At 50.3% G+C, this 16,331-nt stretch overlaps 1 protein-coding gene across 1 annotated transcript in view; it reads right to left on the bottom strand.

Annotated features, from left to right (window-relative positions):
• Positions 1-344: 344 nt before the first annotated feature.
• ZER1 (zyg-11 related cell cycle regulator) overlaps positions 345-16,331 on the bottom strand; it is a 40,121-nt gene continuing 24,134 nt past the window's right edge. The window contains exons 11-16 of the mRNA XM_075324689.1: positions 6,495-6,614; positions 6,300-6,415; positions 4,334-4,522; positions 2,896-2,993; positions 2,689-2,791; positions 345-1,177 (exon numbers count right to left, since the gene is read on the bottom strand). Of these exons, the coding sequence (XP_075180804.1) occupies positions 1,120-1,177; positions 2,689-2,791; positions 2,896-2,993; positions 4,334-4,522; positions 6,300-6,415; positions 6,495-6,614 (684 nt within the window). The 3' untranslated portion in view covers positions 345-1,119. The remainder of the gene's footprint in view (positions 1,178-2,688; positions 2,792-2,895; positions 2,994-4,333; positions 4,523-6,299; positions 6,416-6,494; positions 6,615-16,331) is intronic.

Raw genomic sequence — 16,331 nt, 5'->3', positions numbered from 1 at the left:
GTGAGTATTATGAAGGTGTTTTTACGTTCTACACAGAGGTCTGGGCTCCTATATACAGCATTCTGGATTGCTGTATACAGTATAAGAGCCCACTGGTGGTGGCCGCAGCTTATAGTTGCCAAATCTGGTGACAGGTTCCATTTAAAGGGACAGTCCCCAATTAGGAAAAATACCGCCTGTTTTGTCTGTTTTGTGATATTACATCTGAGCATGCAATACCGCACGCAGCCTGCGGACACAAGTGGCGCTGTTTCCCACCCTGGATGTTATGTTTGCACTCATGCTCCATATAGGAGTGGGCGATCCTGATTTTGTCCCCTATAGTCACCACTCCACGCCGAAGATCATGGCAAATATGTAATGAATTAATGGGTAAAATCTCTGCCGTCTGATCACATGATTATGGCAACGTAATTACAGAAATACCGAACGGAGCGCAGCGAATGGTAATGATACAATGAGGCTCGGGCCGGTGCGGGAACGGCGCGTGGTGCCACGCGGAGGAGGCGTTGGCGGTGCCCGTGTACAATTTCTGCTCATTTGTGGTTGTCCTCAGACCTGGCGATTCCCGTGGCGCTTTCGTCACGTGGCACCCACGTGGAAGAGAGGTTCTTCCGTGCCACAAAACAGGTATTTGGCTTTCGGAAGGAAATGATTCTTCTTGAAATGTCAACTACAGAAAGCGGACGACTGAGCCCATTGGGTCCTGTAGTGTGAGCGGTGGTCCAACTCACGCGTGTCCGTGGCAGGGATGTGGTCGCACTCTGCCCGTGGTGACAACTGGAAGTACAAAGGGTGCATCAATCTATCATGTAGTATCATGGAGTGTAGCTGGTGCCGGCTGCCCGTCTTCTTGGGTGGCTTTGCGGTTTGCCCACGTTCCCTGCCCGGTGGCCAGAAGTCGGGGGTCATCCGTGGGCGCTCAGTCTTACTTACCTGGTGGCCACCACACTCCAAAAGGTTACAAATAAAAACACCAACAACAATAGTTTTTCTTGTGCAAAGTAGTTTGGGTCTGGTGGTTGGTGGTGCTGGGGGCTCACGTGGCTCACGTGGCCCTCCCTGTGATAGGGAAGTGTTCTCTGTGGAGGCGGATGCACGTGGCGGCCATCAGCTTCTTTATAGTAACGTGTCCATGCTCTCTTCATTATAACTACTACAATGTTCAATCACTTTCCTGGAAAAAGCCAAAAACAGCGATTAGGAGCTGGACGGACGGATGAGATTTACTGACCACTGCCGCCCTTACTGACAAGCACATGAGCACTTAGTACAGCCCCTCTGGCTGTTATAACCTGCGGCTTTGGGCAGAATTGTAGACCAATCATCATGAGCAATGGCCTCCAGGTCACGAATATTCTTGGTATGACCACTGGTGGCACTATCAGGACGTGACGGGAAGTGGTCACCGGCTGTCACCAGATTCATGTGGAGGCAGGGGGTCAAAAACCCTAGGCTGACTGCAAAAGACCCGCAGCAAGATCTGGTGGTAGCAGGGACGATGAGGTCTACACTGAAGCATGGCTGGGGCTCGGTGTCACCTACAGTGAAGGATGGGAAGAGCTGGGTGATACCTACAGTAAAGGATGGGAAGAGTTGGGTGATGCCAACAGTAAAAAATGGCAAGAGCTGGGTGATGCCAACAGTAAAGGATGGCAAGAGCTGGGTGATGCCAACAGTAAAGGATGGCAAGAGCTGGGTGATGCCAACAGTAAAGGATGGCAAGAGCTGGGTGATGCCAACAGTAAAGGATGGCAAGAGCTGGGTGATGCCAACAGTAAAGGATGGCAAGAGCTGGGTGATGCCAACAGTAAAGGATGGCAAGAGCTGGGTGATGCCAACAGTAAAGGATGGCAAGAGCTGGGTGATGCCAACAGTAAAGGATGGCAAGAGCTGGGTGATGCAAACAGTAAAGGATGGCAAGAGCTGGGTGATGCCAACAGTAAAGGATGGCAAGAGCTGGGTGATGCCAACAGTAAAGGATGGGAAGAGCTGGGTGATGCCAACAGTAAAGGATGGGAAGAGCTGGGTGATGCCAACAGTAAAGGATGGGAAGAGCTGGGTGATGCCTACAGTAAAGGATGGCAATAGCTGGGTGATGCCTACAGTAAAGGATGGCAAGAGCTGGGTGATTCCTACAGTAAAGGATGGCAAGAGCTGGGTGACGCCTACAATAAAGGATGGCAAGAGCTGTGATGCTTATAGTAAAGGATGGCAAGAGCTGGGTGATGCCTACAGTAAAGGATGGAGGGGGCTCAGTGATGCATATAGTGAAGGACGGAGGGGGCTCAGTGATGCATATAGTGAAGGATGGAAGGGGCTCAGTGATGCATATAGTGAAGGATGGCGGGGGCTCAGTGACACCTACAGTGAAGGATGGCTGGGGCTCAGTTATGTCAACAGTGAAGGATGGAGGGGGCTCAGTGATGCCAACAGTGAAGGATGGCTGAGGCTCATTTATTCTTATATCTATATATCTATGTATATGTTTTTTAGGCCGTGATCAAGGTCATACGACTGACACCCCGGCCCACCGTTCTGTACAGGGAAGGTGGCTGCAGTGGCCAAGCCGAGAATATTGGTGGCCTGGAGGCCAGTGTCCGGCTATGCACCATGTGGCCGCCATGCTTTACTAATCCTGAACAAGCCCTTTAAATTGTATACATGTGGAAAGTGTGGGGTCAATACCTGGCCATATCCTTGGTTTCTTGTCTTGTAGTGGTCATCTGGAGCACGTCTAACAGCAGAGGCAGTCCTCCTTCCTTGATCAACAGGGGGCAGTACTTGTCCGCTACAGACAGGGGGGCAATATGTCCCAAACATGAGTGTCTCCTCCTTGTATTACACCAGACATTAGAATAACCCCCGGGGTGAGAAGAGCGATGTGATACTCACGGTATACAGATACAAGATTGTACAGGGCCCACGTCGCCCAGTGCTGGCTAACAGGGGACACGCTTTGGGGCAAAAGCCGGAGAATTGGCTCAAACGACCTTAAAAAAAACAAAACATGCAAGGAGTAAGCTCCCCCTAGTGGTGGCTGCAGGCATATGGAGTAAGCTCCCCCTAGTGGTGGCTGCAGGCATATAGAGTAAGCTCCCCCTAGTGGTGGCTGCAGGGATATGGAGTAAGCTCCCCCTAGTGGTGGCTGCAGGGATATAGAGTAAGCTCCCCCTAGTGGTGGCTGCAGGGATATGGAGTAAGCGCCCCCTAGTGGTGGCTGCAGGCATATGGAGTAAGCGCCCCCTAGTGGTGGCTGCAGGCATATAGAGTAAGCTCCCCCTAGTGGTGGCTGCAGGCATATGGAGTAAGCTCCCCCTAGTGGTGGCTGCAGGCATATGGAGTAAGCTCCCCCTAGTGGTGGCTGCAGGGATATGGAGTAAGCTCCCCCTAGTGGTGGCTGCAGGCATATGGAGTAAGCGCCCCCTAGTGGTGGCTGCAGGCATATGGAGTAAGCTCCCCCTAGTGGTGACTGCAGGCATATGGAGTAAGCTCCCCCTAGTGGTGGCTGCAGGGATATGGAGTAAGCGCCCCCTAGTGGTGGCTGCAGGCATATGGAGTAAGCTCCCCCTAGTGGTGGCTGCAGGCATATAGAGTAAGCTCCCCCTAGTGGTGGCTGCAGGCATATAGAGTAAGCTCCCCCTAGTGGTGACTGCAGGCATATGGAGTAAGCGCCCCCTAGTGGTGGCTGCAGGGATATAGAGTAAGCTCCCCCTAGTGGTGGCTGCAGGCATATAGAGTAAGCTCCCCCTAGTGGTGGCTGCAGGCATATGGAGTAAGCTCCCCCTAGTGGTGGCTGCAGGCATATGGAGTAAGCTCCCCCTAGTGGTGGCTGCAGGCATATGGAGTAAGCTCCCCCTAGTGGTGGCTGCAGGGATATGGAGTAAGCTCCCCCTAGTGGTGGCTGCAGGCATATGGAGTAAGCGCCCCCTAGTGGTGGCTGCAGGCATATGGAGTAAGCTCCCCCTAGTGGTGGCTGCAGGCATATAGAGTAAGCTCCCCCTAGTGGTGACTGCAGGCATATGGAGTAAGCTCCCCCTAGTGGTGGCTGCAGGCATATAGAGTAAGCTCCCCCTAGTGGTGACTGCAGGCATATGGAGTAAGCGCCCCCTAGTGGTGGCTGCAGGGATATAGAGTAAGCTCCCCCTAGTGGTGGCTGCAGGCATATAGAGTAAGCTCCCCCTAGTGGTGGCTGCAGGCATATGGAGTAAGCTCCCCCTAGTGGTGGCTGCAGGCATATGGAGTAAGCTCCCCCTAGTGGTGACTGCAGGGATATGGAGTAAGCGCCCCCTAGTGGTTGCTTCAGGCATGGTACATTAGTGGTGTCTCTGACCGGTAGTTGATGTTTCTTCGGGAGCTGATGTCCCAGCTCTGAATGGCTCCCCACATCCGCTCCTCCACCTCTTGGCGCGTGGGTTCTGCAATGAACCAAGCCTCCGGACCGTCGAACATGATGTGTGACAGCACCCCGCAGGCATTGTAGGAGACCTCAATCCCATCAGCTTTGCTTTCCAGGAGATTGCTAGAGAAAGAGCACAAGGTGATAAGAGATACAACCATAACACAAGAGCGAAGAACCAACCATAACACAAGAGCGAAGAACCAACCATAACACAAGAGCGAAGAACCAACCATAACACAAGAGCGAAGAACCAACCATAACACAAGAGCGAAGAACCAACCATAACCCAAGACCGAAGAACCAACCATAACACAAGACCGAAGAACCAACCATAACACAAGACCGAAAGAAGCAACCATAACACAAGACCGAAAGAAGCAACCATAACACAAGACCGAAAGAAGCAACCATAACACAAGACCGAAGAAGCAACCATAACACAAGACCGAAGAAGCAACCATAACACAAGACCGAAGAAGCAACCATAACACAAGACCGAAGAAGCAACCATAACACAAGACCGAAGAAGCAACCATAACACAAGACCGAAGAAGCAACCATAACACAAGAGCGAAGAACCAACCATAACACAAGAGCGAAGAACCAACCATAACCCAAGACCGAAGAACCAACCATAACCCAAGATCGAAGAACCAACCATAACCCAAGACCGAAGAACCAACCATAACCCAAGACCGAAGAACCAACCATAACACAAGAGCGAAGAACCAACCATAACACAAGAGCGAAGAACCAACCATAACACAAGAGCGAAGAACCAACCATAACCCAAGACCGAAGAACCAACCATAACCCAAGACCGAAGAAGCAACCATAACCCAAGACCGAAGAAGCAACCATAACACAAGACCGAAGAAGCAACCATAACACAAGACCGAAGAAGCAACCATAACACAAGACCGAAGAAGCAACCATAACACAAGACCGAAGAAGCAACCATAACACAAGACCGAAGAAGCAACCATAACACAAGACCGAAGAAGCAACCATAACACAAGACCGAAGAAGCAACCATAACACAAGACCGAAGAAGCAACCATAACACAAGACCGAAGAAGCAACCATAACACAAGACCGAAGAAGCAACCATAACACAAGACCGAAGAAGCAACCATAACACAAGAGCGAAGAACCAACCATAACCCAAGACCGAAGAAGCAACCATAACACAAGACCGAAGAAGCAACCATAACCCAAGACCGAAGAAGCAACCATAACACAAGACCGAAGAAGCAACCATAACACAAGAGCGAAGAACCAACCATAACCCAAGACCGAAGAAGCAACCATAACCCAAGACCGAAGAAGCAACCATAACACAAGACCGAAGAAGCAACCATAACACAAGACCGAAGAACCAACCATAACACAAGAGCGAAGAACCAACCATAACACAAGACCGAAGAAGCAACCATAACACAAGACCGAAGAAGCAACCATAACACAAGACCGAAGAAGCAACCATAACACAAGACCGAAGAACCAACCATAACACAAGACCGAAGAAGCAACCATAACACAAGACCGAAGAAGCAACCATAACACAAGAGCGAAGAACCAACCATAACCCAAGACCGAAGAACCAACCATAACACAAGACCGAAGAAGCAACCATAACACAAGACCGAAGAAGCAACCATAACACAAGAGCGAAGAACCAACCATAACCCAAGACCGAAGAAGCAACCATAACACAAGACCGAAGAAGCAACCATAACACAAGACCGAAGAAGCAACCATAACACAAGACCGAAGAACCAACCATAACACAAGAGCGAAGAACCAACCATAATACAAGACCGAAGAACCAACCATAACACAAGACCGAAGAAGCAACCATAACACAAGACCGAAGAACCAAGGAGAAGGCCCAAACCTGAACACGGTGATGAACTGCGAGGTCATCAGCTGCGGGCGAAGCTCCTGCACCTCCGCCACGTTCCCCAGAAGCCCCAGCATGTTACGGTGCAGCTCCTGCTTCTCCGGGAACTCCTGTAGATGGCAAAGAAAGGCGTGGTGAAGTCTGATCTCAGGTCAGTAATGGCTGCAATGGAGGAAGGGGAAGACTCACTCGCAGACAGTCGAGGAACAGCTTCATGCCCCCGTAATTCAGGAACATCTCGCAATTGTCTGGAGTCTCGTCTGTGATGTTCCATAGAGCGCTCCACGAAAACTCCATCACCTGGTCACACTGCCAACGAAGACGGTAGGGAATGAAGCCGTTCTTACAGCACCAGCACCGCCCCATCCTATGACTCTCTGATGATAAATCTCCAGGACATGCCATCATCTTATGATCGCGAGGGGTTAAAAGTTTTGGGACCACCAACAATCCTAAAAAAGAAGAGGCTGCTCGTCCCCTTCAACCTCTTCATGACTGAGGACCTAACGGTACATCTTAAATCATGAAAGATGCTGCGGCGAGCTGGTGGTGATCCATGCACATGTCTGCTGTGCAAATCAGCTGACGTGTGCCTCGCAGGCGCAGGTGGCGCAATCCACCTGCGCCTGTTTAACCTTAAATCGTGCTGTCAGTGCGATTTAAATACCCACAGCGGGTAACACACACTTACCTGCTGCCATCAGAGGCTAGTGATGGTAGCTCAGGGCCATGTGACGACTCCTGTCGATCATGAGTCACTTCCCGTTAAAGCCGGCAGAGCGCTGCCTGGATCAGAAGACGAGCATTTCTCCTGATCTGAGCTCTGCTGCTCTGATCAACAGAAATTAATCAGCGATCAGACTGCTGATCCTTATAGCCCCCTAGGGGGACTAGTAAAATAATAATAATAAAAAAAAAAAAAAAAGTAAAAAAAAAAAGTTTTAAAAAACCTAAAAGTTGAAATCATCCATTTGCCCATTGAAAATTATTAAGGGCTTAAAACAAAAATACACACATTTGGTATCACCGTGTTCAGAAATGACTGAAATCAATTAACCTGAACGGTAAACGTTGTAGAGGCAAAAAAAATTCCAATCACCAAAATTACGTTTTTTGGTTGTCGTCAATTTTGCGCCATAGCAATAACATGCGATCAAAGCGTAGCATTTGCGCTAAAATGGTACTGTGAAAAATGTGAGCCCGAGACACAAAAAATAAGCTATCACTGAGCCATACATCCCGGAAAATGCCGTAAAAGTGCACCACTTTTTTTTTTTTTTTTTAATAAACTTCTGAATTTTTTTAATTTCTTAGATAAAAGTAAACCTATACATGTTTGGTGTCTACGAACTCGTATCGACCTCAGGCATCATACCCACACATCAGTTTTACCATATAGTGAACACGGTGAATAAAATATCGCCAAAATAATTGTGCAATCGCACTTTGGAATTTTTTTTCCTGTTTTCCAGTATACTATATGGTTTTATTTAAAAGTACAACTCGTCCCGCAAAAAAAAAACAAGCCCTCATATGGCGAGATTGACGGGATAAATTAAAAAAAAGATACGGCTCTCGGAAGAAGGAGAGCGCAAAAAATAAATAAATAAAAACCGGTAAATTGCATGGGGTGAAGGGGTTAATGATAGTCAATTTTTGTTGTTTTTTTTTTTCCCATCTTCTTTCAAAAACTACTTTTTTTTATTTTTCTGTCTATATTGCCGTATGAGGAGTTTGGTGTTTTTTGCAGGCCAAGTTGTGGTTTGGAATAATACCATTCATTTTACTATATAAAAGCACTAAAAAAACAAGTACAAAAGTGAAATTAAAAAAAAAAAAAAGAAAGAAAAAAAAACCAGCAATTTCCGCGTTGATTTTTAGGTTTTGCTTTTTTGCTCCCCTTCTTCCGACAGGCGTAACTTTTTTATTTTTCCGTCAATCTTGCCATATGAGGGCTTGTTATTTGCGTAACGAGTTGTACTTTTAAATGAAACCATAAGTTTTACCATATAATGTACTGGAAAACAGCAAAAAAATTCCAAGTGTGGAAAAACTGCAAAAAGAAGGGAATTTTGTTACTTACCGTAAATTCCTTTTCTTCTAGCTCCTATTGGGAGACCCAGACGATTGGGTGTATAGCACTGCCTCCGGAGGCCACACAAAGCATTACACTAAAAAGTGTAAGGCCCCTCCCCTTCTGGCTATACACCCTCCGTGGGATCACTGGCTCACCAGTTTTAGTGCAAAAGCAAGAAGGAGGAAAGCCAAGAACTGGTTTAAACAAATTCACTCCGAAGTAACATCGGAGAACTGAAAACCATTCAACATGAACAACATGTGTACCCGAAAAACCACCAAAAATCCCGAAGGACAACAGGGCGGGTGCTGGGTCTCCCAATAGGAGCTAGAAGAAAAGGAATTTACGGTAAGTAACAAAATTCCCTTCTTCTTCGGCGCTCTATTGGGAGACCCAGACGATTGGGACGTCCAAAAGCTGTCCCTGGGTGGGTAAAGAAATACCTCATGTTAGAGCTGCAAAGACAGCCCTCCCCTACGGGGAGGCAACTGCCGCCTGCAGGACTCTTCTACCTAGGCTGGCGTCCGCCGAAGGATAGGTATGCACCTGATAATGTTTGGTGAAAGTGTGCAGACTCGACCAGGTGGCTGCCTGGCACACCTGTTGAGCCGTAGCCTGGTGTCGTAATGCCCAGGACGCACCCACGGCTCTGGTAGAATGGGCCTTCAGCCCTGATGGAACCGGAAGCCCAGCAGAACGGTAGGCTTCAAGAATTGGTTCTTTGATCCATCGAGCCAGGGTGGCTTTGGAAGCCTGCGACCCTTTGCGCTGACCAGCGACAAGGACAAAGAGTGCATCCGAGCGGCGCAGGGGCGCCGTGCGGGAAATGTAGATTCTGAGTGCTCTCACCAGATCCAACAAATGTAAATCCTTTTCATACCGATGAACTGCATGAGGACAAAACGAAGGCAAAGAGATATCCTGATTAAGATGAAAAGAGGATACCACCTTAGGGAGAAACTCCTGAATGGGACGCAGCACTACCTTGTCCTGGTGGAACACCAGGAAAGGAGTCTTGGATGACAGCGCTGCTAGTTCAGACACTCTCCGAAGAGACGTGACCGCTACCAGAAAGGCCACTTTCTGTGAGAGTCGAGAAAGTGACACATCCCTCAGAGGCTCGAAGGGCGGCTTCTGGAGAGTAACAAGGACCTTGTTTAGATCCTACGGATCTAACGGCCGCCTGTACGGAGGTACGATATGACAAACCCCCTGCAGGAACGTGCGCACCTGAGAAAGTCGTGCTAGACGCTTCTGAAAAAAACACGGATAGTGCCGAGACTTGCCCTTTAAGGGAGCCGAGCGACAAGCCCTTTTCCAACCCAGATTGTAGGAAGGAAAGAAAGACAGGTAACGCGAATGGCCAGGGAGATACTCCTTGTGCAGAGCACCAGGATAAGAAAATCTTCCACGTTCTGTGGTAGATCTTAGCAGAAGTGGACTTCCTAGCCTGTCTCATGGTGGCAACGACCCCTTGGGATAATCCTGAAGACGCTAGGATCCAGGACTCAATGGCCACACAGTCAGGTTCAGGGCCGCAGAATTCCGATGGAAAAACGGCCCTTGGGACAGTAAGTCTGGACGGTCTGGTAGTGCCCACGGTTGGCCGACCGTGAGATGCCACAGATCCGGGTACCACGACCTCCTCGGCCAGTCTGGGGCGACTAGTATGACGCGGCCGCAATCGGATCTGATCTTGCGTAACACTCTGGGCAAGAGTGCCAGAGGTGGAAACACATAAGGGAGCCGGAACTGCGACCAATCTTGCACTAAGGCGTCTGCCGCCAGAGCTCTTTGATCGCGAGACCGCGCTATGAAGGTCGGGACCTTGTTGTTGTGCCGAGACGCCATTAGGTCGACGTCCGGCACCCCCCAGCGGCGGCAGATTTCCTGAAACACGTCCGGGTGAAGGGACCATTCCCCTGCGTCCATGCCCTGGCGACTGAGGAAGTCTGCTTCCCAGTTTTCTACGCCCGGGATGTGAACTGCTGATATGGTGGAAGCTCTTTCCTCTACCCACATGAGAATTCGCCTGACTTCCTGGAAGGCTTGCCGACTGCGTGTCCCTCCTTGGTGGTTGATGTATGCCACCGCTGTGGAGTTGTCCGACTGAATTCGGATCTGCTTTCCTTCCAGCCACTGCTGGAAGGCTAATAGGGCAAGATACACTGCCCTGATTTCCAGAACATTGATCTGAAGGGTGGACTCCTGCTGAGTCCACGTCCCTTGAGCCCTGTGGTGGAGAAAAACTGCTCCCCACCCTGACAGACTCGCGTCTGTCGTGACCACTGCCCAGGATGGGGGCAGGAATGATCTTCCCTGTGATAATGAGGTGGGAAGAAGCCACCACTGCAGAGAGTCCTTGGCCGTCTGAGAAAGGGAGACTGTCCTGTCTAGGGAAGTTGTCTTCCCGTCCCACTGGCGGAGAATGTCCCATTGAAGTGGACGCAGATGAAACTGCGCGAACGGGACTGCCTCCATTGCTGCCACCATCTTCCCTAGGAAGTGCATGAGGCGCCTTAAGGGGTGCGACTGACCCTGAAGGAGAGACTGCACCCCTGTCCGTAGAGACCGCTGCTTGTCCAGCGGAAGCTTCACTATCGCTGAGAGAGTATGAAACTCCATGCCAAGATACGTTAGTGATTGAGTCGGTGCCAGGTTTGACTTTGAAAAGTTGATGATCCACCCGAAAGTCTGGAGAGTCTCCAGCGCAACATTCAGGCTGTGTTGGCATGCCTCTTGAGAGGGTGCTTTGACAAGTAGATCGTCTAAGTAAGGGATCACCGAATGACCCTGAGAATGCAAGACTGCTACCACTGCCGCCATGACCTTGGTGAAAACCCGTGGGGCTGTCGCCAGACCAAATGGCAGAGCTACGAACTGGAGATGGTCGTCTCCTATCACGAAACGTAGGAAACGTTGGTGCTCTGTAGCAATCGGCACGTGGAGATAAGCATCTTTGATGTCTATTGATGCAAGGAAATCTCCTTGAGACATTGAGGCAATGACAGAGCGGAGGGATTCCATCCGGAACCGCCTGGCGTTCACATGCTTGTTGAGCAGCTTTAGGTCCAGAACAGGACGGAACGAGCCGTCCTTTTTTGGAACCACGAAGAGATTGGAGTAAAAACCTTGCCCTTGTTCCTGCAGAGGAACAGGGATCACCACTCCTTCTGCTTTTAGTGAGCACACCGCCTGCAGAAGGGCATCTGCTCGGTCGGGATGTGGGGAGGTTCTGAAGAACCGAGGCGGAGGACGAGAACTGAATTCTATCCTGTACCCGTGAGACAAAATGTCTGCTACCCACCGGTCTTTGACCTGTGGCAGCCAAATGTCGCAAAAGCGGGAGAGCCTGCCACCGACCGAGGATGCGGAGGGCTGAGGCCGAAAGTCATGAGGTAGCCGCCTTGGAAGCGGTTCCTCCGGTTGCTTTCTTGGGGCGTGAGTGAGCCCGCCAGGAATCTGAGCTCCTTTGCTCCTTCTGAGTCCCTTTGGACGAGGAGAATTGGGTCTTGCCGGAGCCTCGAAAGGACCGAAACCTCGACTGCCACTTCCTCTGTTGAGGTTTGCTTGATCTGGGCTGGGGTAAGGAGGAGTCCTTACCCTTGGATTGCTTAATGATTTCAGCCAATTGCTCACCAAACAGTCTGTCTACAGATAGTGGCAAGCTGGTTAAACATTTTTTGGAAGCAGAATCCGCTTTCCATTCCTTTAACCACAAGGCTCTGCGCAAGACAACAGAGTTGGCAGACGCCATTGAGGTACGGCTCGTAGAGTCCAGGACAGCGTTGATAGCGTAAGTCGCAAACGCAGACATTTGCGAGGTTAGGGACGCTACTCGCGGCACTGCTGGACATATGATAGAGTCCACCTGTGCCAGGCCAGCTGAAATAGCTTGGAGTGCCCACACGGCCGCGAATGCTGGAGCAAACGACGCGCCAATAGCTTCATAGACAGACTTTAACCAAAGGTCCATCTGTCTGTCATTGGCATCTTTAAGCGAAGCCCCATCTTCCACTGCAACTATGGATCTAGCTGCAAGCCTGGAGATTGGGGGATCCACCTTTGGACACTGGGTCCAGCGTTTGACCACGTCAGGGGGAAAGGGATAACGTGTATCCTTAAGACGTTTGGAGAAACGCTTGTCTGGGTAAGCATGGTGTTTCTGGACTGATTCTCTGAAGTCAGCGTGGTCCAGAAAAGTACTCAGTTTACGCTTGGGATACCTGAAATGGAACTTCTCCTGCTGTGCAGCTGCCTCCTCTGCAGAAGGGGCTGGGGGAGAAATTTCCAATAGACTATTGATGGCCGCTATAAGGTCATTTACCATGGCGTCACCATCAGGAGTATCCAGATTGAGAGCGGTTTCAGGATTAGACTCCTGATCCCCCTCCTCTGTCTCATCATGTAGAGACTCTTCTCGCTGAGACCCTGACCCGCGTGATGACGTGGGGGGTCTCTCCCAGCGAGCACGCTTAGGCTGCCTGGGACTGTCATCTGAATCAGAGCCGTCAGGCTGAGATGCCTGGGACCCCCTTGAAGCACTGATTAACTCCAACTGAGGGGGACCGGGGAACGTTGCCGCAGCAGTGTCCATGGACTGAGTAACTGCCCTGGCCTGCAAGGTCTCTAGGATTTTTGTCATAGTGACAGACATCCTGTCAGCGAAAACAGCAAACTCTGTCCCCGTCACCGGGGCAGGGTTCACAGGCGTCTCTGCCTGGGCCACTACCACCATAGGCTCCGGCTGACGAAGTGGCACAGGGACCGAACATTGCACACAATGGGGGTCATTGTAACCTGCCGGTAGATTAGCCCCACAAGCGGCACAAGCAGCGTTCACGGCCTGTGTCTTGGCACCCTTGCGTTTTGCAGATGACATGTTGTCGTCTCCTCAGAGCAATAGGGGTATACAGCCAAGAAGCGACCTTACAGTGCAAAATATATAGATATATCTGGTGCAGGAAAAAGTACACCAATACACACTGTGGCACTAGTGGGGCCAGCACGAATGTGCTGCTTACCGCCCGCTTAACGCGGGTGTGTGGTCGCCAGAAATCCCTTGTCTGGGTCTCCCAGAGCCTGTGTCCGTTCCCCAGCCAGACTGCATGCAGGAATGGCTGCCGGCGTCTCTGTGGAGGGGGGGCGGGCCCTGGGTGTGCTCAGACCAAAAGCGGGAAACCTGCGTCCCACTGTGCCCAGTGAGAGGGCTGGAGCATGTAAATAAGGCTCCAGCCCTCGGCGCTGACGATTGCACGCCTGTCCCCTTCCCTGAGTGACAGGGAGGGGGCGGGAACGAAGCGGAGCTAGGCCGCAAAAGCCGGGGACTAGATTTATAAGCGCCGCCGTCGTAAAAGCACGGTCGGCGCTAAGTCCCCGGCGCACTACAAGTCCCAGCCGCGCCGCCGCTCCCGGAGCGGCCGGCGCGGTAGTTCCCAACACATAAAGTCACTCAGCCAAGCTGCAGTGACTCAAACCCCAGCGCGCAGCGCTACTGTCCCCGGCGCACTAGCACACCCAGCAAGTCTGGAGTGTGCGCGGCCAGTCCATAGGGGGACACAGTGTACCTGAATGTTGCAGGGCCTTGTCCCTGAACGGTACCCCGGCTCCTTATCCAGCAGGTTCAATGGGTCTGTGGACGGAGCCCGGCCTCAGGGCTTGGAGGCCGGTAAGATCCCACTTCCTCAGAGCCCCTCAGGGGGATGGGGAAGGAAAACAGCATGTGGGCTCCAGCCTCCGTACCCGCAATGGGTACCTCAACCTTACAAACCACAAGTGGGGTGAGAAGGGAGCATGCTGGGGGCCCTAGTATGGGCCCTCTTTTCTTCCATCCGACATAGTCAGCAGCTGCTGCTGACTAAACAGTGGAGCTATGCGTGGATGTCTGACCTCCTTCGCACAAAGCAGAAAACTGGTGAGCCAGTGATCCCACTGGGGGTGTATAGCCAGAAGGGGAGGGGCCTTACACTTTTTAGTGTAATGCTTTGTGTGGCCTCCGGAGGCAGTGCTATACACCCAATCGTCTGGGTCTCCCAATGGAGCGCCGAAGAAAAAGTGTGATGGCACAATAGTTGTTGGGATATTTTATTCCCCGTGTTCACTATATGGTAAAACCGATGTATCTATGTGATGCCTGAGGTCGGTGCGAGTTTGTAGGCACCAAACATGTGTAGGTTTACTTGTATCTAAGGGGATAAAAAAAAATCACAAGCTTGTCCAATAAAAGTGGCGCACGTTTTTGCGCCATTCTCCGAAACCCGTAGCGTTCTCATTTTTCGGGATCTATGGCTCAGTGACGGCTTATTTTTTGCGTCTTGCGCTGACGTTTCTAACCGTACCGTTTTTGCGCAGATGCTACGTTTTGATCGCCTGTTATTGCATTTTGCGTAAAACTTGCAGCGAACAAAAAACGTAATTTTGGCATTTGGAATTTTTTTGCCACTACGCCGTTTACCGATCAGATTAATTGATTTTATATTTTGATAGATCGGGCATTTCTCTAAGCGGCGATACCAAATATGTGTATATTTATTTTTTTTAACCCTTTCATTTTCAATGGGGGGAAAGGGGGGTGATTTGAACTTTTAGTTTGTTTTTTTTTTAAACTTTTTTTTTTTATTTTACTAGTCCCCCTAGGGGGCTATAGCGATCAGCAATCCGATCGCTCTGCCCTATCTGCTGATCACAGCTACAGAGCTGTAAACAGCAGATACAGTCACTTCCTGCTTCACTGGCCTCCGGGCCGGGTGAAAACAAAAGTGAAACGTCATAGCTGCAGGCGTCATCACATGACCCTATGCTACGATGGCAACCACCGAAAGTCACGTGACCACTCACGTGACTTCCGGTGGGGGCGGCGGTAAGTGAAAATCTTCACCGCGCGTATATGCAGCGAGATGTAAGGGGTTAATGTTACGGGTGGAATGCGATTCCACTCATAACATGCAGGCACACATGTCAGCTGCTGAAAACAGCTGATATGTGCGCAGATCGCCGCCACCTGCCCGCGGCAGGGGGCAGGGCTTAACGGGACACGCTCCATGACGGATAAATCCGTCCATGGTCGTGAAGGGGTTAAAAAAAATTTTGAAACTTTGCAAAAACAAAAATTGAGGTGAGTGAAGTTATTTTTCCAAGACACGTAACTTTGTATGCAGTGGTGCGAAGGCCAAGCTCTAAAGATATTATTGATCTCCTTTTGGGGTGCATATAATATTTTGATTGCTTTTTAAGGTATTTTTAGAAGGATTTGTGAAGACAGAAAAAACAGAAATTCTAGCTTTTCGATTTTATTTGATTTTCAACTAGCAGTAATCAGAGCTAGGTCTGGTTGCTGCTATAAGAGGCAGGTGCTGGCTGTATAACACAGACGCCGAGCCACCCCAATACACCCATACCCTCTTCATGACATAATAGTAGGTCACGACGTGAGAACATGTTAACCCCTTCCTATGGGATGTGATCATATGTTACTGTATATAGCAAAAATCACAGTCTCCTTTGATTCCCGGCCTCAGGCAGGTTGCAAAGGAGCTCTACTATGACAAGCATGGAGGTCTTCAGCAGACCCCTGCTGTCGTAACAACTCATCAGTGACCCGCGATCATGTCACGAATACGCCGATGGGCGCTAAAAATGGTGTGTTCCCCCCTATGCTGGAGAGTGTTAAATCCCACTGTCAAGAGTTTAACAATGGCATTACCCGTGATTGCTAGCGGCAGATCCTGGCTGTAATACACAGCCCTTACCCGCTGGGTATAGGGTGAGCGCACCCCGTGAGCCGGCTCCATCCATATACGGCAGATGTCATGAAGGGGTTAAAGCCGTATAGTTCCCTATACAGCGGGGCAAAACGTAAAGCGGGCGCGATGCAAAACTGGCATTGGGGTCCACTTTTGACTATGGGCTCACTCCAGTATGGCAGCTCAGCCCTATAACTGTATACAGGG

This window comes from Anomaloglossus baeobatrachus, chromosome 9 (genome assembly GCF_048569485.1).
Source record: "Anomaloglossus baeobatrachus isolate aAnoBae1 chromosome 9, aAnoBae1.hap1, whole genome shotgun sequence".
Taxonomy (NCBI): Eukaryota; Metazoa; Chordata; class Amphibia; order Anura; family Aromobatidae; genus Anomaloglossus; species Anomaloglossus baeobatrachus.
This window is presented reverse-complemented; position numbering and strand designations above follow the sequence as displayed.